The sequence below is a fragment of the Ctenopharyngodon idella genome, chromosome 1 (assembly GCF_019924925.1).
Source record: "Ctenopharyngodon idella isolate HZGC_01 chromosome 1, HZGC01, whole genome shotgun sequence".
Classification (NCBI taxonomy): domain Eukaryota; kingdom Metazoa; phylum Chordata; class Actinopteri; order Cypriniformes; family Xenocyprididae; genus Ctenopharyngodon; species Ctenopharyngodon idella.
In genome coordinates, this window is record NC_067220.1 from 4,848,041 (window position 1) to 4,872,128 (window position 24,088).

At 41.5% G+C, this 24,088-nt stretch overlaps 1 protein-coding gene across 4 annotated transcripts; it reads left to right on the forward strand.

Annotated features, from left to right (window-relative positions):
- Positions 1 to 23,949, forward strand: cenpe (centromere protein E). 4 transcript variants are annotated; one of them, XM_051903218.1, is made up of 57 exons: positions 1 to 165; positions 683 to 789; positions 865 to 954; positions 1,354 to 1,472; positions 1,742 to 1,861; positions 1,931 to 2,012; positions 2,096 to 2,163; positions 2,244 to 2,318; positions 2,404 to 2,455; positions 3,212 to 3,299; positions 3,385 to 3,514; positions 3,601 to 3,720; positions 3,812 to 3,964; positions 4,040 to 4,187; positions 5,199 to 5,298; positions 5,582 to 5,936; positions 6,041 to 6,097; positions 6,222 to 6,410; positions 6,505 to 6,579; positions 6,666 to 6,734; positions 6,867 to 6,998; positions 7,079 to 7,256; positions 7,369 to 7,514; positions 7,603 to 7,875; positions 7,965 to 8,177; positions 8,259 to 8,402; positions 9,864 to 10,058; positions 10,197 to 10,256; positions 10,335 to 10,418; positions 10,498 to 10,770; positions 10,861 to 11,073; positions 11,368 to 11,436; positions 11,514 to 11,597; positions 11,873 to 12,001; positions 12,222 to 12,425; positions 13,418 to 13,627; positions 13,708 to 13,926; positions 14,329 to 14,523; positions 14,749 to 14,913; positions 15,569 to 15,661; positions 15,998 to 16,081; positions 16,159 to 16,275; positions 16,616 to 16,795; positions 16,877 to 17,032; positions 17,154 to 17,234; positions 17,342 to 17,440; positions 17,523 to 17,705; positions 17,787 to 18,002; positions 18,655 to 18,861; positions 18,941 to 19,144; positions 19,586 to 19,729; positions 19,883 to 19,995; positions 20,094 to 20,191; positions 20,382 to 20,490; positions 21,024 to 21,277; positions 21,786 to 21,842; positions 23,614 to 23,949. In XM_051903218.1, the coding sequence occupies exons 1-57, from the start codon at positions 110 to 112 to the stop codon at positions 23,730 to 23,732; spliced, it is 7,953 nt and encodes a 2,650-aa protein (XP_051759178.1). In that variant the 5' UTR covers positions 1 to 109; the 3' UTR covers positions 23,733 to 23,949. The 4 variants fall into 4 exon arrangements, with proteins under 4 accessions (XP_051759178.1, XP_051759187.1, XP_051759195.1 ...); XM_051903227.1 differs by lacking the exon at positions 21,786 to 21,842; XM_051903235.1 differs by lacking the exons at positions 7,965 to 8,177; positions 8,259 to 8,402; positions 9,864 to 10,058; ... (1 more) ...; positions 10,335 to 10,418; positions 10,498 to 10,770 and having other exon boundaries at positions 2 to 165.
- Positions 23,950 to 24,088: the final 139 nt, after the last annotated feature.

The window sequence follows — 24,088 nt, forward strand, 5'->3', positions numbered from 1 at the left end:
GCCGTCCAATGAAAAGTCTGTTAAATTTTTAAATCTCGCTGAGCGCTCAGTCAGTCAGTCAGTCAGTTAGATTCAATATCTCAGTTTAGCGTTAATGGAGTGACCGAAAATGACGGAAGAATCCGCCGTAAAAGTTTGCGTTAGGGTCAGACCCCTTATTAAAAGGTAAGAAAAGATTTATATTTTGAGCATGAAGGTAAATTTAACGTATAAAACAGTTATTGCTGACAGATTCACTGAGGAGGAGTGAACAGTTGCTAATGACATAATCATAAATCAATACAAAAGGTTGTTTTTTCTCATATTTCTGAAGTAAACGTTTTCTAAAAACGGAATTTGAGCAATTCAATAATAACATATCTTTATATTTCGCTGGTTCACCAGTAGCACAAACACGTCCACTGTGTGTCTTAAGAACTAATCTGACGAACTAGCAGTTAATAATACGTCTTATTTTTCGCCTTCAAGTTATACCATAGTATCTATTTTATGTATCTGACATAAAAAAAATAGTTATGATTAGTCTTAAAGAAAAAAAATTAGATGACTAACTTTGGCTCTTTATGCAGCCTGCAGGTTAGTGTCAGTCAGCTCGTTTATTCCATTAATGTTGTGTTTAAAGTAGATTTTCAGTATTTTTTTAGACTCAACAACAGTCTAATGGTGATACTGATGATTTCAGGGAGGAGTCGGAGAGTTCAGAGCCAGTCCAGCTGTTCTGGAGAGCAGACAAACAGGCCATCCATCAGCTGGATGATGATGGGACTCAAACTAAGAGCTTCAGTTTTGGTGAGTTGAGCTTCAGTGGATCTTGACCACTAGAGTGACCAGTAGAGCAGTGAATCTGACCTTCTTGTGTTTCAGACCGTGTGTTCAGTGCTGAAGAGAGCACTGGTCAGCTCTACCAGGATATCGCAAAGCCGCTGGTCGTGTCCGCAGTCGAAGGCTATAACGGTGAGTCCAGAACATCTAGAGTATCAGAGTAACTACAGTAGTCAATCTCACAGCAAATCAGATTGATTGATCAATTTTTTTGTTTTCCCTCTGAAGACATGGTGCAATATCAGACAACACAACCGTACAGAAAATAAAAATTAGGGATGCACGATATATCGGTATCAGCTGATATATGTTCATTTTTAATGTTATCAAATTATATAAAAATTTTGATTTAGATTAATCAGCCAATATATCGGTTATCGGTATCTGCCAAAATTTTCATATCGGTTCATCCCTAATAAAAATGCATGCTATATGAGCACAATGCACATAGGCATAGTATACTGTACACTAGATGTATGTTTTACACTTTCTGTCACTGTTAAATCTTAATGCATAATCTCCTATTTTCAGGCACGATATTTGCCTACGGACAGACATCTTCCGGAAAGACTTTCACCATGATGGGAAGTGAGCATAACCCTGGAGTGATTCCTCTCGCCATGGCTGACGTCTTCAAAACTATTAAAAACGTAAGTGCTGGCGAACTTTTGAGATCTGAGCGCTCCTCCAGAGGAACCGTGCTTACATTTCAGTCTTTCTACTCACAAATAATTAAATGATGATGCCGTTATCATTTTGGGGTGAATTATTGTCTTTGAAGACCTGATTTAAAGGTTCTGAAGATTAGTGGACGTTTATTTCTGAACGTCTGTCTTGTACATTTGTTAATTGTTCAGTAATCAATGCCTTTTAATGGCAGTGAGCGTTTAATAGCTTTATTTCTTTGCGTCTTTTCCAGTGTCCAAAGAAAGAGTTTCTCCTGCGCGTGAGCTACATGGAGATCTACAACGAAACGGTCACAGATTTGCTCTGTGAAAGCTGGAAAAGAAAACCTCTGGAAATTCGTGAAGGGAACTACGTAAGTCGTTCGTCTTTTGTTGCATTTTCATTGTGTAGTTTCATTTCGTAACTTTCAGACTGTTCACAGAAAAACGTGTACGTGGCTGATCTGACCGAAGAGATGGTGACGTCACCGGAACAAGCCCTGTCCTGGATCACCAAAGGAGAAAGTAAAGTTATTGCATCACTCACTCACTCGTTCTTTATTTTGCTGTACTGCAGTACTTATGTGATCGTCACTTGATTCATACAGAAAACCGGCATTATGGAAAAACGAAAATGAACCAGCGCAGCAGCCGCTCTCACACCATTTTCCGCATGGTAAGAGGCGATATGAACTGGAGTGTGTTTGGACTCTGATTTAAGGTTCATCTCTGAAGCGTCTGGTTTTTGTCTGTCAGATCTTGGAGAGCCGTGAGAGGAGTGATCCAGCGTCAGGTGAAAACGCTGATGGAGCCATCATAGTGTCACACCTGGTGAGTTCAAAACAGACCACGAGCCTTTTGTGGGATGTCATGTGGATAAGCAGCATTTATTACGCATTGTTTCCTGTTTCTATAGAACTTGGTGGATCTTGCTGGTGCTGAACGAGCGAGTCAAACGGGAGCTGAGGGTAATGATTTGTTTTTACTATTGATTCTTTTAGTCTGTTGCTTCTTTTGAACAGAAAGATGGACTTCATTCACTGAGTCTAATGCCGGGTTCAAACTACACGATATCAACCCGATTTTGGCACAAACCGTTTGACGTTTGAAAAGCTGTCTCGTGATATTGCCATGACGGAGTGTGAGGGTGAAATTAGGATAGAATATGGCACCGTTATGTTTACATTACGTCTCCACTGTCATTTTGCTTTTTATAGAAGTAAAAACTATTTAATTCAGTTGGATAACAGTCACTTCAATCCCATCCAGCTCATCCAACACAAGCTGCAGAGTCATGCGTAGTGCAGCAGGAATCAAAGTTCACTGATTCACGAGAGTAAGTGATGAGATGACTGACGAGACCGTGGCGGAGGATTTGTTGCACAACAGAGCCTCAGTGTCTGACAAATGTCTGATCTTGTAGAATTCACGCTCGGCACCACCGCTCCCTGTTCACAGAGTATGTGCGATCACAAAATCGAAAGCGAAAGTAAAACGCGAGCGCACATTTAAACGTGAACTCAATCTTGTGTCTCGTGAGCTAACTGTCCCGTCACACCCCTATCCAAATGTTTATTTTCCAAGCATAAAATCTAGTATTCCATCACAGCAGGCAGCTGCATAGAACTGTTTCTGGTCAAAAATGATCATGTACATCCAAAGTGTGAGCCTTTTTCGAAAAGCTTAAAAAAAATGTATCTGTTAAAAGCTCTCTTTTGTTTCAGGAACCCGGTTTAAAGAAGGCTGCAACATAAACCGCAGTTTGTTCACACTGGGTCAAGTCATTAAGAAATTATCTGATGAGAGTCAGAAGTGAGTTTTATTTCATGACACTCACCCTGTTTTTGGTTACAAACTGCAGCAAACCATAATGCCTTGTTTCCGTTCCATCCAAAAGGGGCTTCTTGAATTATAGAGACAGCAAACTGACTCGAATCCTTCAGAACTCGTTGGGTGGGAATGCGAAGACTGTGATTATTTGCACCATCACGCCGGCCACTGTGGACGAGACCGTCAGCACCTTACAGGTACGAGAGGACACCCTTCTTCACTGCGGTCTGCTGTGATGTGGGTAGATGTGTTGAATTCATCTGTGTTTTTACTGTGATTAAAGTTTGCGAGTGCGGCGAAGCGCATGAAGAACGACCCTCACGTGACGGAGGTGTCCGATGAAGGCGCTCTTCTAAGAAGATACCGCAATGAGATCGTTGATCTTAAACGTCGTCTGCAAGAGGTGAGCGTGTGCATCACATGTTTGACAGTCGTCCAGTAATAACATGACCCATCATCTCCTTACATGATCGCTTTCCCGTCTCATCTCACAGGTTTCGTCTGTCACACAAACAACCGCAACCGAGCGAGAGTCACTGTGTCAGCTTCTGCAAGAGAAAGACCAGCTCCAGAGAGAGCAGGAGGACCGGATTAAGAACTTGACCAAGTTGCTAGTCACTGCCTCAAATGTTGCCCTGATCCCAAAGGTAATGAGATTACGAGTCTTAACACCTCAGTGTTAGTGAAGTCCGTGGATCTGATTGTTGCATTTACACGTTAAGGTTCCCAAGCGGAGAGTGACGTGGGGCGGGAAACTCCTGAGATCTGCGCATCTACTGAAGGAAGATCTCGGCTACACTGACATGAGTTTCGCAGAGCCGTACATCAAGAAGCGAAGAGCCGACTGCTCTCTGCCCGAGGAGGGAGAGGGTACGAATTCTGCCTTACCATTTGAGAAAATGATTCTGCAGTATCTGTGATGTGCGTGAACGTCACTTTCAGAATGAAGGCTTGACCGGAAAAACATTAATCAGAAAATGAGTCTGTCACTGTGGTCAGTGCTACACCAGGTACCGGACTCACAGGGGCGGTTTTTGCCTTTATTACAGTAGGACGGTATATAGGCAGGAGGCAAAGTGCGAGAGAGAAGGGAGGCGGGATCGAGAAAGGTCCATGAGCCGAGGCTCGAACTCGGGTTGCCCGAAGCGCAAAGGCATGATATGTCGACCAAAAAACACTCTTAAGAATAAAGTTCTTGTTTTCTTACTTAAGAAAAAAGTTAAGGAATATTTTGTTTTCCCAAAATACTATTAAAGAATTATCTTTTTTCTTACCATTGTTCAAGACAAAACTTAGGAAGAATTTAAATTATGCTTTTAAAAATCTGTTTTTATTCTTTTAGTCTGTTGCTTGTATAAAACTTAAGCTTTTCAGTCATTTTTGACAGATTTTCCTCCATCTCAGTGGCTCAAAACTTGATGACATTTAAATATACAATTTGAACAAAAAACTTCTTAAAGTTAGGATATCCTTCAGCTGGTCTTAAATCCCTCTTGTCTTTAATAAATTTTTTTTTTTTGGCTTATATCAGATTAATTGTTAAAATTAAGCATATGAAGGCAGAGCAAATAAAAGCGTCCATCTTAAGACAAGCTAATTTAAAATAATTGTTTTAAACTCGCATTAAAAATGTGACGCTGTTTGCTGAATTCTGGTCAAGCCAATAGAGACAAACATTTTGTCCGCACCTTTTCAGGTAATGCCTGTCATTTCAATCTTGAAAAGGAAAAAGTTCTCATATTTTCTTTAAGAACTGTGCTTAAGATAAATTCTAATAAGTTCATAGGAATATTCCTAAGAACATTTTCTTAAGAAGATTTTTGTGTGTCCGTCCCTGAAGGTTCATGAGGTGTTTGCTCAGTTGTTTTGTTTTGTGTCCAGATATGGATGAGTTCGACAGCCGGTTTGATTTCACTGCGCTGGATGAACCCAACATGGACATGGAGATGAGCAGCATCACTGTCCGCAGCTCCTCGGAGGGGTGAGGACACATCATCATCCTCACGACACTATCACAACCACTTTTACTCTTTAATGGACTGTTTTTTTTTTTTTTTTTTTTTTTGTCTAGTTTTATTTACAGCTAAAAATGAACCTTCTGGAAGGGAAAATATTTGTAGTTTTGTTTACTGCAAAAAAAAAAAATGCATAATTTGCCGCTGACTCTATAAAAAGCACAACTTCTGGTTGCCTTGACTTAATCTATTCATTACCTCCATCGATATGCAGCATAAATGCATGTTTCGTTTCCCCTCTCTGTTCAGGAATCCTTTCCTCGACTCTCCCCAGGCGAGCGAGCTGTCGCAGAAGGTGGCATCTCTGGAGCGTCAGTTGGAGGCAGAGACTCAGAGCAAGCAGAGAGCAGAGGAGATGAGCGCTGAGCTCCAGCTGAAGGTCTCTGAGCTGCAGAACAAGCTGGAGGCTCAAGCCGCGCCGTCAGAAGAGGAGAAGCCCATCTCTGAGCTGGAGAGACAGATGACGGAGCTACAGCGTCGACTCGAGACGGAGGTTCAGGAGAGACAGACGACTGAGGAGAGAAGCGCCGCGCTGGAACTGAAGGTGGCGGAGCTGGAGAAGACTTCAGAAGCCTTCCTGCGCTCTCAGAACATGTGTGAACAGGTACAACTGCAGCTGTAGTGTCTGTTTTGTGTGTTTACAGTGATGTTTTCTCTTTCTCCTGACCGTGATTATTGATTTAAAATGTGTTTCGTATGTGTGTTCAGATGAAGAGAGATCTGGAAGAGGCCATTCAGCTCTGTGAGACCGTCGGATTTGAGAAAGTGAGTGAACAACATCATCCTGCGTTTTTATTTGGCTTGTTGAATGTTCTTTTTCATTTGGAAATGCATCATATTACATGTGTGAACCCTGCGAATAAACATCATGTTTATTTATTTTGTAAAGGATGCTGTTATTGCTGAGCGAGACCTGGTCAAACACACACTTCAGCTGGTGAACGAAGAACTGGAGAGTCTGAAGGCTGAGAAGGACTCGCTTCAGAAAGACAAAGACGCCCTGCAGAAGGACATCGATGAGAGGAGAGACGCAGATGAGTTTGAGAAACTAGAGGAGGAGAGCAAGAGAGAGTATGAGGTGATCAGAGCTTTATTTCTCAGTATTCTCGTTTACATGTTCTCTTGCTTTCACTGATAATCCATGTCCGCTGTTTTAATTCCTCCTCACACAGAGAGAACTAGAGGCTGAAAACTCCAGACTGCAGCAGGATTTAAAACGATCAGAAGAAATGATCCAACAGCTGAAGGTCCGTTCATATTCGCTTTCTTTATTTGCTTTTAAAGACCAAATGTGTGTAAAATGTCCATATGTGATATACATTGTTCTCCATAGGCTGATCTGGCGACGATGTCATCCGAGCTTCAGAAGAAGACGGATCTGAACGCTGAGCTGCAGAGTTTTGTACGTCACTGCACTATTAGTTAGATTGTGGGCACAAAATATTTATTAATACAATATTTTGTGCAATTCTTCCACACTATACATTGACAAGACTGTGTGTCATATATATTCATGCTATATTTCAATCTGCAGAGCGACAAGGATCTTTTGCATGAAGTGACTCGTCTGCGGCGCTCTCTAGATGATGCGGAGACTCTCAGTTTGGATACCAAGAAAGAATGGGCCTTCCTGCGCAGCGAGAACATCTGCCTCAAAGAGAGAGACGTGAGTAGAGTGGAGCTCTGGGAGAGATCTGTGTGTGTTGTGAGGAGTGATTTAATGTGAGTCATGTGACTTTCGCCCAGGCGACCCTGACAACTGACTATGGGAAGATGGAAGCTGAGGTGAAGACGCTTCAGGATAAGCTCGAGCACGAGAAGTCTCGCTTCAAGAAGATGCAAACGGATCTTCAGAAAGAGCTGATGGGCGCCTTCGATGAGAACACCAAACTCACTGCTCTGCTGGACGGAAAAGTGCCAAAAAGTAGGTGCAGATCTGTTAAAGAACATGCAGAGGGACTTTGTGACTAAATGGAATCAAAACTGACTGGATTTACTGTCTAAATTCACGTTCCTGGTCTTGTCTCCCTTCACAGATCTGACCGATAATCTTGTGTTGGAGAAAACTGTGTGCGACTTGCGTAAGGAGCTTGATCAGAGTCACGAGAGGGAGGGATGTCTGCAGAGTAAGACGGAGGAGTTGGAGACACTTCCTGTTAAAATGGATGAATTACTGGGACAGGTTAGAGAAACTGCATCACAGTCTCAATCTTCTTAGCCAGTTTTTGCTTCTATGTGGCTAAATCTCATCCATTATGGTTCATTGTCAGGTGTCTGGTCTGTCAGAAGAGCTGCGTTCTGTTAGAGAGGAGCGAGACGCTCTGATATCTGCTCAGTCCAGTTTGAATGAAGATCATCAGAGGCTGAAAGAGCAGACGGCGAACGCTCAGGATCAGCTGCTGAAGATGGAGAGCGATCTGGTCGATGCTCAGCTGAAGGAAGCAGAACTGACCCAACAGCTGACGGAGACTTCAGAGCGGCTCCAGACGGATCTGCAGGAGAAGAGCACACTGCTCGCGTCATTAGAGGAGGCCACGCAGAAGGTGCGTTCACACTTTACGCTACACACAGTCCCATCAACCACAAGACTGAGTGTTTTAACTTTGTTTTTACCTCGTGTCATTCGCTGCAGTTGAGCTCAGAGCTGGAGTCTGTTCGCGGCGAGAGAGACGCGCTTCTGTCTGAGAAGATGGAGCAAGTTCAGAGTGACCCGGATGAGATGGAGAACCTGCGACGCACGATCAGCTCGATCACTGAAGAGCGAGAGCAGCTGCAGGAGATCCTACAGGGCCTGAGAGATGAGAGAGACCAGCTCAAGAGGGACATGGAGGAAAATGTGGAGATGGTGAGCGCTTACGACTGCTGCCAGCCCAAACAGGATGATCTCACTCTACATCATCTAAACCCTTTACTTTATTCACTGCAGATGATTGAGACTCAAGCAGAACTGAGAGATGCTCAGGAGACGGTAAAGGACCTTCAGGGGAAAATACACAATCTGGAGTCACAGAGAGTTCAGACGGTCGACCAACATGAGGACCAGAACAAAGATGATCAGCTACAAGATCAGGTACTTGTAAATCAGAGCTCTTTTTGATTTTGGCTTCCAGTGATGAAAAGAAGATAATGGAGATAAAATGTTTATTGTGCTGCATTCTGTTCTGCGATGATTTGTGTTTCCTTCACAGCAATGTGATTTCATTATGCCCTGACTTTAACACCCAGATCAGTTAAATGTGTGTCGTAAAATGTGAAATGTCTACTGCAGGACGTGCTTGATTATTAAAAAGTTGTTAAAGTATTACACGGCTCAAGAGAACTCACGCTGTTCTTCAGGCGGCGTTCTGTTCGTGTGCTCTGAGGCAAAGCTTACAAGCAAAGTATCCTTTGAGCTTCAAAATTTACGTGAACACAGACGGTTTCTTTTTAAGTGTATATAAACAATTAGGAGAAAATCAGTGCATTCAGTCTTAAAGTGGCAGCAGCTCTGTGTCTGTGATCAAACAACAGAAGAATCACCCACTGCTCTTGACAGAATGACTTTTGTAGCTTTAATAATAATAGTTTAATTCATACAGTGAAGACTAAATGCCATTTTATTTTACTTTCATTTTCTTCATTTTCTGTGTTAGGCCATTACTTACTGAATATTCCTTGAACTGCACAATTCAAAAAATATTTAATTTTGGAATTCCTTTTTTCTTTTTTCTTAAATTGGTTTGAATGAATTATTCAGTGACTCACTTGAAAGATTCTCTCAAGTTTTTGAACTAATCTCTTGAATGAATGATTCAATGATCCACTTATAATAGGCTTGTTCGAGATGAATCAGCACTGCGCAGACCGATCGGCGTATGACGTCAAAGTACCGTGAGAGCGATTGGAAAGCAAACGACGACTCATGCTTTTGAATCGCTCTCGCTGTACTTTGATTTCGTAATTTGATGTCATACGCCGATCGGTCTGCGCAGCACCGATTCATCTTGAAGAAGCCTAATGACTTGTTTCATTACTGGACGAATCATTATTTTTGAATGAATCTTTTGAATGATTCAAGGACAAATAAATGTAACAGTCACTTGTCACCACCTACTGGTGTAACAATGCAATTGATACAATCTTTATTTGAAGCCTCAAGTTACTTTCAAAAGGTGATTTACTCTATTTTGATCACTGCTGTAGACATCAGTGTTTATATCTGAACTATAAACTTTTATCCCAGTACTTCTGTGATAATCTGAATGATTGTAAGACAGAAATAATGATCCTGTGTGGTTAAAGTCTGTTTGTGAAGCTGTTTCATACTGATACATGACAACGGCTCTTTCTGGATCAGAGCACAGATCTGAGCGTTCGCTGTGATCGGACTTGTTGAATCGTTGTCATTTAGGAATAAGATCACATGGGTGTTTGAATCGAGATCTCCATCTTTAAACGATTATTTATGCGTCTCTGAATGCTACCGTCAGATAGACTTGCCTGGAAAAACTAAAAGCGCTGTTTATTTAATTTGTGTCCTGTTTGTTTGCAGATCAAGCGGCTGACAGAAGAGCTCAGCGCTGCTGCGGGTGAGAAGGAGCGACTGCTGTTGGAGAGATCGGAGCTTCATGAGATGTCTGACGCGATGGAGAAGATCAAAGCAGATCTCACATCTGTAACGGAGGAGAGAGATCAGCTTCAGGAGAAACTACAGCAGATGAAAACACATCTGGAGGAGAATGAGATGGTGAGAGAGAGTTAGCGTCACTCTTAATTACAACACAATCTCCAGGTCATGTTTCTCAAAGAGCCACGAGAATAATAAATACATGTGACGTGTAAGTGATGCTGTTGAAATATCTGTAATGGAAGTGTTTTGTTTTAGATGCTGCAGGAACAGCAACAACATGATTCCAGTGAGGAGAACAGCGCTGCGCTTCAGCAGGTCTGTGACTTTGTTCTTCTGTTCTCTATGATGTGAGAGTTTGTGTGGGTTAATCTGATGGTGTAACATGTTCTACAGATCCAGACGCTAAAGGAAGAGCTTGAGACTTTATTAGAGCAGAAAAACCAGCTGACATTGGACCTTCAAGATGCATCTGAACAGGTGGAGATCTGAAACTCAGCTTTGATGTAGACGTCACTAGATGCATGTGACACACGTGAATATATTTGCTGTTTCTTAGGTGTCTGGTCTGTCAGAAGAGCTGCATTCTGTTAGAGAGGAGCGAGACGCTCTGATATCTGCTCAGTCCAGTTTGAATGAAGATCATCAGAGGCTGAAAGAGCAGACGGCGAACGCTCAGGATCAGCTGCTGAAGATGGAGAGCGATCTGGTCGATGCTCAGCTGAAGGAAGCAGAACTGACCCAACAGCTGACGGAGACTTCAGAGCGGCTCCAGACGGATCTGCAGGAGAAGAGCACACTGCTCGCGTCATTAGAGGAGGCCACGCAGAAGGTGCGTTCACTCTTTACACTACACACAGTCCCATCAACCACCAGACCGGAGTGTTTTAACATTGTTTTTACCTCGTGTCATTCGCTGCAGTTGAGCTCAGAGCTGGAGTCTGTTCGCGGCGAGAGAGACGCGCTTCTGTCTGAGAAGATGGAGCGAGTTCAGAGCGACCCGGATGAGATGGAGAACCTGCGATGCACGATCAGCTTGATCACTGAAGAGCGAGAGCAGCTGCAGGAGATCCTACAGGGCCTGAGAGACGAGAGAGACCAGCTCAAGAGCGACCTCGAAGACAGTAATGGGATGGTAAATACTGAATTCAGATGTTCTATTAATATATAAATGATAAAGAGGACCTATTATGCTCTTACAAAGTCTTGATGTTGTTTTTGGCCTTATTCATGCTTGAATGTTCATTATTTTCCCCATATTCTCCAACTACAATGGAGGCATTTCAGGGAGTTCAGAAACAGTGACACTGATAGAGAGAAGAATTTGTGCTTTCCAGAGCTTTTTCATGCTCAAAAGCAAATATGTAAAGCATAATTGGTCCTGTTTAAAGTGAGGTGCGTGTGTTTCTATAGGAAGTGTTTTTCTCAGCTTATGCAGGTTCAGCAGGATCGCAGCGGCCCACAGACGGACACACATCATGATGAACTCCTCCAGCAGGTAGTCAGAGACCTTCACAAGAGCTCTTCAAATACTGATGATCGTGATTATTATAATGAGTGAACTGTGATTCTCAGATTCAGCTGCTTAAAGAGGAACTGGACGCTGTGAATGAGGAGAAGAACCAGTTAAAGTCTGATCTACAGGAGAATGTGGAAATGGTGAGATGGAAATGAGTTGTGCGAGGAAATAATGGCATTTAAAATTTATATACATACGCTACCATTCAAAAGTTTTGGGTTTCTTTAAAGGGTTAGTTCACCTAAAAATGAAAATTTGTCATTAAGTCGTTCCACACCCGGAAGACCTTTGTTCATCTTCGGAACCCAAATTAAGATATTTTTGATGAAATCTGAGGGTTTCTGAACCACAAATATGCGGCAATGTCATTGTACCTTTTTGAGATATTTATATATTTACTTGTTTTCAAATGCAGATGATTGAAAATCAAGATGAGTTGAGAGGAGCTCTTGAGAAGGTGAAAGACCTTCAGAACACCATACTGGAGCTGGAGTCTCAGCGGACGCTCATGGAGTCTAAACTCTCTGAAAACACATCGCAGCAGGTGCATTATGTGACTGATTGACTTCTCATTTACTGTGATCTGTACCAAATTAGTAGTTCCTCTAAGGGTCATCACACAGAACACGTTTTGCAGTTAAAAATACGAGACACAAGCTCACTATTTTGGCTTTAGTAACGGCAGCTGTCAAGCAGTTGTTGGACAGTAATATTCATTAAGTCGTGGCTTGAGATCAGAAATGACACGGTTTATCCTTCCACAGGTGAAGCAGCTGAGAGAGGAGTCGGAGAGCGTGTGTTGTGTGTTGGAGCGCTCCATGAACACACTCGATGACCCTGAGATGATGGAGATGAAGGCCAGCATCACCTCACTGACGGAAGAGCGCGACCAGCTCCAGCAGACCCTTCAGAGCCTCCGAGAAGAGCTGGAGCAGCTGAGGAGAGAGCAGCAGGAGAGAGACCAGACGGTACATATCATAACACTGCTTTAGAGGAGGATTCTGGGTTAATATCACCGCAGTAGCTTCTGTGCACCAAATAATCTGATTAAAAAGCCTTAATGTAAACATCTCAATCAATCCGACTGCGCTCGATCCCAGTGGAAAGGGTGGTATAGACCTGAAATAATCCAAACAATATTTAAAAAGATTTCACTTTTTACTTTAGTTAGTGTGTAATGTTGCTGTTTGATCATAAACAACATCTGCAAAGTTACGACACTCAAAAGTTCAATGCAAAGGGAGATATTTTCTTTTAAAGAAATTGCTTTTTAAAAACTACAACAAACGGCTGGTAGGGACTACGAGCTTCTTCCCAGGTTAGTGACATCACTAACTCTAAAATTTACATAAACCCCGCCCCTGAGAACACACAACAAAGGGGGCGGGGCCATGTTGGGCTGCTTTAGAGAAGAGGAAGAGTTGTTGTAGTAGAGTGTTGTTGACATGCCGTCATTTTACGCCGGACTGCTTCACAAACGAGGGTCAATTCAACACAAAAGATTAACATGACGGCACATGCTAGTGGATGAGTTGAATCAACTCCACAGCAACTACATAAATTTATCCACTAACCATTCAGAAACGTCTAAAAGTTGTAACTTCTTCCTGAGTCTCTCCATCAGTGTCGACTCCGGTTTGAACAATGTAAGGCTGAACACCGTTACTGACAATCCTCATTTTGGCTGCGTGAGATTCTCCAGCTTTGTTGTTGTTGAGCAACCGAAGTGTGAGCTGTTAAAGCTCCGCCCTCTTCTGGAAAGGGGGCCGGGAGCAGTAGCTCATTTGCATTTAAAGGGACACACAAAAACGGCGTGTTTTTGCTCACACCCAAATAGGGGCAAATTTGACAAGCTATAATAAATGATCTGTGGGGTACTTTGAGCTGAAACTTCACAGACACATTCTGGAGACACCAGAGTATATATATCTATATTAACAAAGTGTTTCCCTTTGTTCAGATGGCCCAGCTGAGGTCAGAGCTCCAGTCTGTGTGTGCTGAGAGAGACCGCGTGTCCTCTGAAAGAAGCAGAGACATGGAACAGATGGACCGGATGAGCTCCAGCGTGAGCTCTGTGACCGAGGAGCGAGATCGGCTCCTGGAGACTGTACAGCGGCTCACAGATGAGAGCGAGCAGCTCGAGAGAGATCGGCAGCTGCTGGATGAGACGGTGAGACTCTCTTCAGTTCACATCTTCCCTGTTCCTGTCTGTTCAAATGTAAATCACCGTTTCCCATGATTCATTCCCAGCTGGTCCAGGTGAGAGAGCAGCTGCAGTCCGCCTGTGCTGAAAGAGACGGTCTGCTGTCTGAGAAGACCATCAGCGATCTAGAGAAGACGACTCTAGAGGAGGTGCAGACCAGCCTCGCCTTCGTCAGTGAGGAGAGAGAGCAGCTCCTGGAGATCCTGAAGCTCAACCGAGAGGAGAAGAACCAGCTGAGGAGAGAGCTGGAGGAGAAGGATGAGACCGTGAGCCTTTTACATTTCAGCCATTCTGAATTAAGTCCTGAACACTTAAACTTCATCTAAATTTAAACGCACACATCATGGCCTTGAAAAACTTTTAAGTGGATTTTGACACTTATATAGCGCTTTATACAATTTTCAAAGCAGCTTCACAGTAATAAACAGGAAAACAGAATCGATGCAAACTTCATCAAATATGATTCAGCCATAAGCAGCTCATTCATGTCATTGTTCAAATTTTGTTCTCATCTAATAGTATCAATGCAGTTAATCAATAATATTGCAGTTAAATCGATGTAACTGCATGTTAATTTTTTTTTTTTTAACCCCAAAAATAAGTTACACACAAATCATCCTGGGGGTCAGAAAAGTTTCTGAAGAATTTTAATCTTGTTTCCTCATCAGATGCTGCAGCTGCGTGAAGAGCTTCAGTCGTCTTCTGCAGAGAAACAGCAGCTTCTCTCTGAGAGAACGAGAGAGCAGCAGGAGATGAAGGCGGCTGAAGCTAACATCAGCGCTCTGACTGAAGAGAGAGACCGGCTGCTGGAGTCGCTGCAGGCCGTCAGAGACCAGAGAGAGCAGCTGGAGAAGAGCGAGATGGTAAGATGCTTCGGTTACACTTTATTATAAGCAAAGACTTCAGATGCACAAAAACACATACAGACTATTAATACTCTGAGAGTTAGTTGATATGTAGGTACAATGTTAGAGAATGTCTAAAGCGGAGCATCAATAAAGTGTTACTGAAGCTTCATAAACACGATCGGCTCCTGTGATTCAAGTGCGTTAACAGATTTTTTTTTTTTTTTCTCGGCTGATCCACAGATGGTGCTGTTGAGGCAGGAGCTGCTTTCTGCTTGTGCTGAGAGAGACCGTCTGCTGGCAGAGAGAGCGAGAGATGCTGCATGTAACCAATCCAGCGCTTCCACCAGTATGACATCACTGACTGAGGGAGGAGACCTTCAGGAGATCCTGCAGGGCGTCAGAGAGGTAACGGCACACAGGCAGCAGGGGCAGAACTTAACTCTTCCATTAACAGGCCCCTAGAACTGATTTCTGGGCCATTTTTATAATTTACCTTATTAAATGTATCTGTTTTATCAATAACAATTGTATTCTGTTAGATTGAAGTAATTGTTAAACATACATTTAGCAGCAAAAGTCTTCTTTAGGTAACACTTTATTTTAGTGTTACATGCGTTACATGTACTCTAGTAATAACAGTAAATTATGCATAATTACATGCAACTAATCTAAACCACTAAAGTACATGTTAGTTAATATTACTCAGAACTTAAATATATAGTTAAACAAACACAAGGACAGATTAAGATAGTGTAATCCATCTTTACAAAGGTGGCATACGTGTACTTGCATGACAATTGCATTATTTTGCATAATGCAAATGGCCTACATATAATATATGTTATAAAATACAAAAAAATAAAAATCATTGCAAGGCAGAACTGCAATATAGTAACAAATCATTATTACTCCTGATATTGTGATAATGATTATTAATGTTGATTTTTTTTTTTTTTTTTTTCCCCCACGGCAACTGTTTTCTGACATTGATGGGTAGTTTGGCTTTCTGAATGAATGAAGCAGTTGAAGTGTGTTTTCTCATTAAAATCTCTCTCTTCAGCTGATCCAGGTCCAAGGAGAGCTCAAACAGAAGAAGCATCAGGTGTCAGATCAGCTGAGTCCCACAGAGAAGCAGAAAGTTCAGCTTGAGCAGGTGTGTATCGGTCTGTGCGTTCCTTAAGTGCAAGAGACATTTAACATATTACATCATGTTGAGTACGGCAGGAATAGAGAACCGGTTTTTATTTTAAAAAATTGCAAACAAATGATTTTCTAAATCTTATGAGCTGAAATGAGTCCATCAAACAGCTCTCAAACCCATAAAGACCCAGATATACTTCAAATGAAATTGAAGAACGAACTTAAAACATCTCGCCAAGGTGGAAAGTTCACTCTGACTGGTTAAACGCCTTCGAGCTACTATTGGTCAAGCACTCCTTGCAATTCCCTTCACTCATGTTGTGTGCTTGATTTCTGTGATCTCGTCCAGATTCAAGCTCTCAGGGAGGAGCTGGAGTCTCTGAGGAGTCAGAGGGAGGTGCTCCGGAAAGACCTTCAGGAGGCAGCAGCGATTGTGAGGCTTCATGTCATCTCTGTAATGTCATCTGAGATCCTCACAACACCACTCACTGTTTTTATTCTTTCCTGCAGTCTAAAATGTATCAGGACTTACTGCATGTGACTAAGGAGGAACTGAAGCAGCAGCAGAAAGAGAAGGAAGACCTGATGGAGCAGAGTGCAGAGAAAGAGTCCCAGCTTCAGCGGCGAGTGAGTTACAGCCCGATCAAATTCTGTGTTTTACCATTTAATTTTTCTGTTTTCCATTTTAATAGTTAAAGCACATCTACTTTATTGAAATGATGAAACTTATACAATTTTAGAACTCTTTGAAATTAGTTTAAATTTTTCTGAATTCCATTTTAAATGGTTAAATTGAATTTTAATAAATAAGGCATGTCTAATCAATTGAATTCATAAAACTTTAACAATTTAATAATATATTACAATTTATTAGTATTACTTTAAGTGCATTCTAATGTACAATAGTGAAATATTTGTCATAATTTCTTCTTTTATTTTAAATAAATCTTATTCTGTTTCCTCTCAGTTGAGTCAAATGAGTGAAGATCTCTCGGCCGTACAAGACCAGCACAACACAGAGATCCAAAACCTCCAGACAAACCTCACCTCGCTTACGGAAGAGAAGGATGAGCTCCTGGAGACACTGAGGAGAACGAGAGAGGAGGGAGACCTACTGAGACAGGATCTTCAGAAGAGTGAGCAGACGGTAAGCGTGTTAATCTGGTGGTTTTAGTTCACATTGCAGTGAAAACGGCTCCTTTCTTACAATAATCTGCTGTTTCTTTAGAGAAACAGGCTGACCGAGGAGCTCGAGTCTCTCACTGGTGTGACCGATCAGCTGGAGAATGAGAAGACTCGTGCTGAGCAGGTCCTCGAGTCTTTAAGAGACGTCACAAAAGAGAGGGATCAACTCAGACGAGAGCTGGAGGGAAAGCTGGAGAAGGTGAGTGTGTAAACCTCACTTCTACACACTGGATCTGATGTCAGAGTTCAGGTCAATGAAAGCTGTTCACTAGTTAGGAAGTGTGTATTTGTGCTAACACTGCCGTCGTTCTCCACCACAGCTGACACACATTGAGTCAAAAGCAGAGAAGCTGGAGAAACAGAAGATCCTGCTGGAATCTGAAGTCCATTCTCTCAGTCAGGTGTGTGTCAGATTCATGTTCTAACCCAGAATAACCGGTTCTAAGCTTCAATGACAAATTCTGTCATTCCAAACCCGTAAAGCCATAAAGTGTCTTTTGTGTTTCAGTCTCTCACTGAGGTGAACTGTAGCGTGTCTTCTGATCAGCTCAAACACAGATCTGTACATCTGATTTCTGAAATTGATGCGTCTGATGAGAAGCTGCAGGTAAATGCTGATGTCTGAAACATTTGGTTTGCTTGTGAACTTTCTCAAGATTCTGACCGTGAAGTTTTTCTTCCATGTGAAGGCGGCGTTTGCGAAGCTCCAGCTGATCATCGATCGTCCCACTGACGCTTTATCTGAGGTGAATCGTGAAGAATGGACTGTGATCTATCAGCTGCTGCAGTTCATTCCTTTGGCTCAGAGGAGCGTCCACGCGACACACACCACTAAAACCACCAGACTGAATCACGTGCTGATCAAGACTGCGGTAAGAAAATCAGCACAGACACAATATCTGATCAATGGTTTCACCAAACTGAATTGCTAACGGAAGGAAAAAACATTGTAGGAGGCGTACAGGAGACTAGCGCAGCGCTGCAAGACACACTTCGAGACGGAGGTGCAGCGTGACATGGCTTCGTTTGAGGAGTCTCGACTCCAGGACCTGCTCGTCCTCATGACTCAGGATCCGTCACGGGCTCTCCGATCTCTTCAGGATGACTTCCAGCAGGTCTGGGATCAGAGACTGTCATGTCTGGTGGAAAGACGTCAACAGTACCTGCAGGTAAGATCATGTTCATTGTTTGGCCACAGGCATTTACCCCAGAAAATTCACAAATAACAATTTTCTTGTTCCTATCGTAATTGATGAATTTGCAACATTGACACTATTGAAATGAATTGAATCAACATTTAAAAATTCAATTTCAGCTGCAAAGACAATAGCGCATTCAATTTAATGTTGATTCAGTTCAATAGTGTCAATGTTGCAAAGTTCAATTATGAAAAATACTGATTCAGATATAAAGTTAATTCAGTCTGACAGAGCTCTTGACAGAGCAACCCATCAAGTGTTAGACAGTATTCTAGGTTATGTGTAATTAAAAAAAAAAATTTTCTTCAGAATTTAATAGTAGGAAATTACTAGTCATCCAATTTTTATATATAAGCAAGCATCAGCTATACTATCTGTTAGTTTTGTGGATTGGTACTTTTCGTCAGGCCAGATTGAAAAATAGAGCTGAGTATCATCAGCAGAAAAACACCATGTTTGCTAATATTTTCCAAGGGTATCAGGGTGAAGAGGAACGGTCCTAGTACTGAGCCTTGTGGTACTCCGTACTGATATATAAATAAATGTGACTTGACTGTGTAGATATTTCATATGTTACTCTCTGGTACCGAAGTCTCTTATTTGTTTTGTGTGTGCTCATCAGAAATTGGAGCGCATTCTAAGGGTTCTGGAGGGCGGTTTAGCCAAACACGCAGTGATGATGTCAGAGGAGTGTCAGCACAGGACTCGTGAGCTCGAGGATCTCAAGGCTCTGCTAAGATCTCCTCAGACGGCCGCTATTGTACATCTGCACGAGCAACAAATCGCTCGTCGCACTAAAGCGACCGAGCATCTGAACACACATTATGTTGTAAGTGATGCATTTATGAAATAGTTTTATTTGTATTTGTCCTGCTCCTCTTTCCTGACCATTCTGTGCTCGTCAACAGGCTCTGCTGAACGAATGTGAGTCTGAGAGCTCCCCGCTCAGATCAGCGTCTTCTGAGTCTGAGCGGCGGCTGGAGGATCTGAGAAGAGAGACTGTAACTCTGCTGCAAGCGCAAAACGGCACCCTGCCCAAAACTGAGGCGGAGCTTCTGCGGGACAATCAACATCTGTCACTGCAGCTGCAGCAGACGCAGAAGCAGATGGAGGTACGGAGCGGTCGAAAGTGTCTAATTTGCATGTTATTGTGAACAATTATTCGTCCGTGCATAGGTTCTTTTTTTAACATCGTAATTTGACAGTCTCATTTCACCAGATGATCCATCTCTCTCACTGTCGTAGTTACCAGTCAGAAACTCATTAAGGTCGACTTTCAGAATTGGTGCAGTTTCATTTACAGAATAATGCTGACTGATAGTGATCATATTGATCTCAAATCACTAGATAGTACCATCAACAGTGATTATTTACAGAATGTTGCTTTTAAAGGCATCCAAACATCAACCAAACAGTTGTATTTTTATTAACTAACATTAACAAAGGTTAATAAATACAAATACAAATGAATTGCTTAATGGCATATAGTTTTAGTTAATGCATTAACTAATGGGGCCTGATCGTAAAAGTGTTACCCATTGAATGTCTGGCAGGAGATTCAGGATCAGATGAAGGAACTGAAGGTTCAGTCTGATTCCTTGAACCAGAAACATCTTCAACTCCAGGAACTCGGTGCCCAGCTGAAGCAGAAGGAAGCTCTCATCCAGAAGTTAGAAGCCAAACTTAAAGAGTCAGAGGTTTGTTGATAGTTGACTGTGTGATGGTCATTAGAGAGTAGAGGTTTGACACAGCTAGTGTCACCGCTACCATACTATCAGATGATTTTACACCTTTCGGTTTCTCTCAGTATCCACATTACGCTTGGTTTTCTCCTTAAATTTATCCTGCAGGTCCTGTCTAAGAGGAACATGACACCAGCTGCCGCTGAACTCGCCGCCCTGAAGGACAAACTCGTCAAAATGGAGCTGGATCACATCGCAGTCACCACAAGTCATGAGAAAGAGTATGTGTGCCGTTTATCAGCGGAGTGAAGATCCGGTGACGTGCGGTTTAATCTGGGAAGAGAACGTGTAACGTTTTTCTGTGATTCTTTTCTTCTAGAATCGCACAGATGAGCTCAATGTTGGAGCACAGAGCCGACGTCATTCGCAAGCTGAAAGAGACCCTGAGGAAAATGCAGCAGGACGATGAACAGTCCTGTAAGACTCTGCTGGATTAGTTACTGAATTCACTGACAATTGATTACGTAGATAAACGCTTCAGAAGACCAGGAATCCATTTTTGAGTTACCTAAAGCAAATTTTTAATTTTTAAATTTCTCTTTAAGAGAGGAACAGAGTTGGTCTTGATGTCATGTGACTTTATAAGTGTTGTAAATGTCTTCTGCAGTCGCAGACGGTGAGGAGTTTGAACTTAAATTGAGCTCAAACAGACCAGTCACATCAATTCAAGACAAGAAGATGGAGGAGTTGCAGAAGAAGAACGCTCAGTTTGAGAGGTAACCGCACTCAGACATCACCTGATGACGCCCTGAATCCTCTAAATAAACATTTAGTGTGAACAGAATACAGGAGTGACTCCAGATGTTGTGATGGCTGACGTGATCAGCATAGCAAGATTTTGGAGTTTCATGGTTAATGGTGTTAGTATGGAAGCTTGTTTCCACCATAAAATAAAAATAAAAAAGTTAATTGACTTTGTCTCACAATTCTGACTTTTTTTTTCTTCTCAGAATTGTGATATAAAGTCGGAAGTGCCAGTCGTGTCCAGTTGTGAGGGAGAAAAACTGATGATTCTGACTTTCTCAGAATTGCGTGATATAAACACAATTCTGAGGGGAAAAAAAGTCAGAATTTTGATATAAAAAGTCGCAATTACCTCTTTATTTATTTATCTATTTAGTGGTGGGACCAAGTTTCCATAGTGCTGGGTAATATGGACCAAAAATCAAATCTGTGTATTTTAGGCTGAATGGTGACATACAGTATACATCATCTAACCCTAATCAAACCTGTTTCCTGCTTCATGTAGTCTGCTGAGCAAACAACAAGAGGAGATCAACAAATGGAAGCGGCGAGCGTACAGGATTAAGGAGAGCAGGAAAGACGCTCTATCTACTCCAACCAAACGCCAGCCTCCTCTGACGGAGACCGAAGTCAACTCGCCCAAGAAGGCCTTCCTGGACTCTCCCAAGAGCAAGTTCTTTGACGTGCGCTCCAGTGTTCCCATCTCCCTCAACCATCCCACGCAGTTCTTCGACAACTCCAGCCTCGGGACGGTTCCAGGTACTCGAGCGCTGCGTTATGTCTAGGGCTGCACAATACTGGGAAAAACTCGCACTGCAATATTTAGTTTTTCTGTGATATTAAAAGAAATACAGAAATTTTCACCAGATGACTTCAATAGATAGTTCATATGCATGAAATGCTGTATTCTGCTGTCAGGCCAGTAGATGGCGAAGTCACTTTGTAAAGAAACACTACGCACCTATAGACTAAACACATGCATGACATCACGGTTTTTTTGTTTGTTTGTTTTTTTTTACAAATTTGTGTTATTTTTAGTTTACTATCCTTTTAAAAAACTTGCACTTTGAATCCTTTATTCAAAAGTTTGTGTTTTCAGCCTCCCAAAACGCTGTTGTCATGTAAATGAATGGACAAAACGCATACAATTTTAAGTTGAAAACGGTGTCATGTAAATGGCCACATCATGATTTAATGTGGATGTATCGCGCAGCCCTAGTTGTGTCTCACAGGAGTTTTAAGTGCTCACTGTGTGTTTTGATGTCAGAGGTTTCGTGTTGGTCAGCCGAGGCGGTCGAGGATTCTTCAGACAGTGATGAAGAGGGTAACTGCACGTGTGGGGTGTTTCTCACTCTTACAGTGTTTAACTCCTAACCTGCTACACTGAGATAAAAGAACAATTTCACCTTCTGGTTGACTGGTGGTGTGGCGTCAGGGAGAATTTTCATGTTTGTCACGGGAATATTGTCACTTCTGGTTCAGACACTGTATAACGGTGCCTGGGTTCTTCATTACTGTCACCTGATGGAGTTTTATTTCCTTGTCACTGTCGCTGGACCGCTTGAGGTTTAAAAGATGATTGATATCCAAAAAATATTACTGATCTGACCCTTCTGACACTACTCGCTTGAACACAAAATAATAATTATAACATCAAACTGAATTGGGCTTAATGAAACTATTACCTTCAATTTCAGCTGTAAAGCAGCTCTACAGAAGACAGTAGTCACTATTCATCTCAATTTATTCAATTCAGTTCAATAACGGTCAATGCTGCAAACTTCATCAATTCTGAAAAATAAAATTCATCTCTAAAGACAAGTGTTATTCGGGTCAATTCAGTTCAATGTTATTCAACTGAATTAAATAAATGGTGTCAATGTTGCAAAATTCAGTCATTATGAAAAATTAAATTCAGCTGTAAAGCAGTTCTACAGAAGACTAATTGAACTTTTCAGCATTGATATTTATTGAACTTAATTGAAGAAATTGAGCTAAATAATGACTTTTCTTCTGTAGAGCTATTTTAAAGCTGAAATTACTTTCATTCATTATTTTGCTCAATTTATTCAATTCAGTTTAATAACGGTCATTGCTGCAAAGTTCATCAATAATGAATTCAATTAATCTCTAAAGACTATAGTGTTGTTATTATTCAGCTCGTTTCCGTTCAATGTTGATTCAGTTCAGTTCAACATATCAGTGTTGCAAAATTTAATAATTATGAAATTCAATTCATCTGTAAAGCAGCTCTACAGAAGACTAATTGAAATTTGCAGCATTGATACTTATTAAAATGAATTGAATCAACATTGAACTGAATTGAGCTGAATAATAACACTATAGTCTTTAGAGATTAATTGAATTTTTTGTATTTGAACTTTGCAGCAATGAACGTTATTGAACTGAATTGAATAAAATTGAGCAGAATAATGAATGACAGTAATTTCAGCTTTAAAACGGCTCTACAGAAGATTATTCGGCTCAGTTCAATAATGGATAATGCTGCAAAGTTCATCGATTATGAAAAATTCAATTAATCTCTAAAGACAGTAGTGTTATTCAGGTCAATTCAGTTCAATGTTATTCAACTGAATTAAACAGTGTCAATGTTGCAAAACTCAATAATTATGAAATTCAATTCAGCTGTAAAGCAGCTCTACAGAAGACTAATTGAACTTAGCAGCATTAATACTTTTTGAACTTAACTGAATAAATTGAGCTGAATAGTCATTTCAGCTGTAAAGCAGCTCTACAGAAGACTGTCATTTATTATTCCGCTCAATTTATTCAATTCAGTTCAATTGCAGTCAATGCTGCAAAGTTCAATTATGAAATTAAATTCATCTCTAAAGACTATAGTGTTATTCAGCTCAATTCAGTTCAATGTTGCAAAGATCAATTAGTCTTCTGTAGAGCTGCTTTGCAGCTGAAATTAGTCATTTCATAATTGAATTTCACGACATTAACAGTTATTTTCCTGTTTATTACTGTGAAGCTGCTTTGAAACGGTCTGATGTATAAAGCGCAGTAGAAATGAATGACTTGTGTTGGATGTTGTCGTCTTTCCACTGACTCTGTCTGTTTTTGTGTAGATTCCAGCGCAGCCGTCGCATCCAGTGCCGCACCGCTTGACGACTGGTGGAAGATTTCTGACGCTTCGCCCACAAAACACGATGCTAGCATCAATGCTAACGCGTGCCCAACGCAGTGATCTGCCCTCATGCCGTGGAAGTTGCCGTGTTGGAAAGTTCTGAAGTCATGCATTGAAATGCATTTTATGATGCACAAACTAATGTTCACAGATCTTCACAGCTGGAGCTTCAGTGAGCACTAAGATTGTTCTTTTACAAGTCTAGATTTTTCTTTCATGTATGTTTGCCTTTTTAATGTTGTGGTGTTTTATGTAAATAAAGTATGTGTTTAGTGTTGATTTGCGTTCAGTGTTTTTGTTTCCTCTCTGAGTTTATTAAAGCTTTTTCTGCTTGATTATTGAAATCCAGTATTGTTGTTTCAGAAGGATTGAATGTTTATGGTTTTATTCATGTATGTATCTGCTAAACCAGGGGT

What these genes read in the sequence shown, in the direction of transcription:
- cenpe (XM_051903218.1), top strand. Translation starts at nt 110, where the DNA reads ATGACGGAAGAATCCGCCGTAAAAGTTTGCGTTAGGGTCAGACCCCTT. An exon ending in TCTTCAAAACTATTAAAAAC is followed by an intron (nt 1,473 to 1,741) that starts GTAAGTGCTGGC and finishes CGTCTTTTCCAG; the next exon opens with TGTCCAAAGAAAGAGTTTCT. An exon ending in TGGAGGAAAATGTGGAGATG is followed by an intron (nt 8,178 to 8,258) that starts GTGAGCGCTTAC and finishes TATTCACTGCAG; the next exon opens with ATGATTGAGACTCAAGCAGA.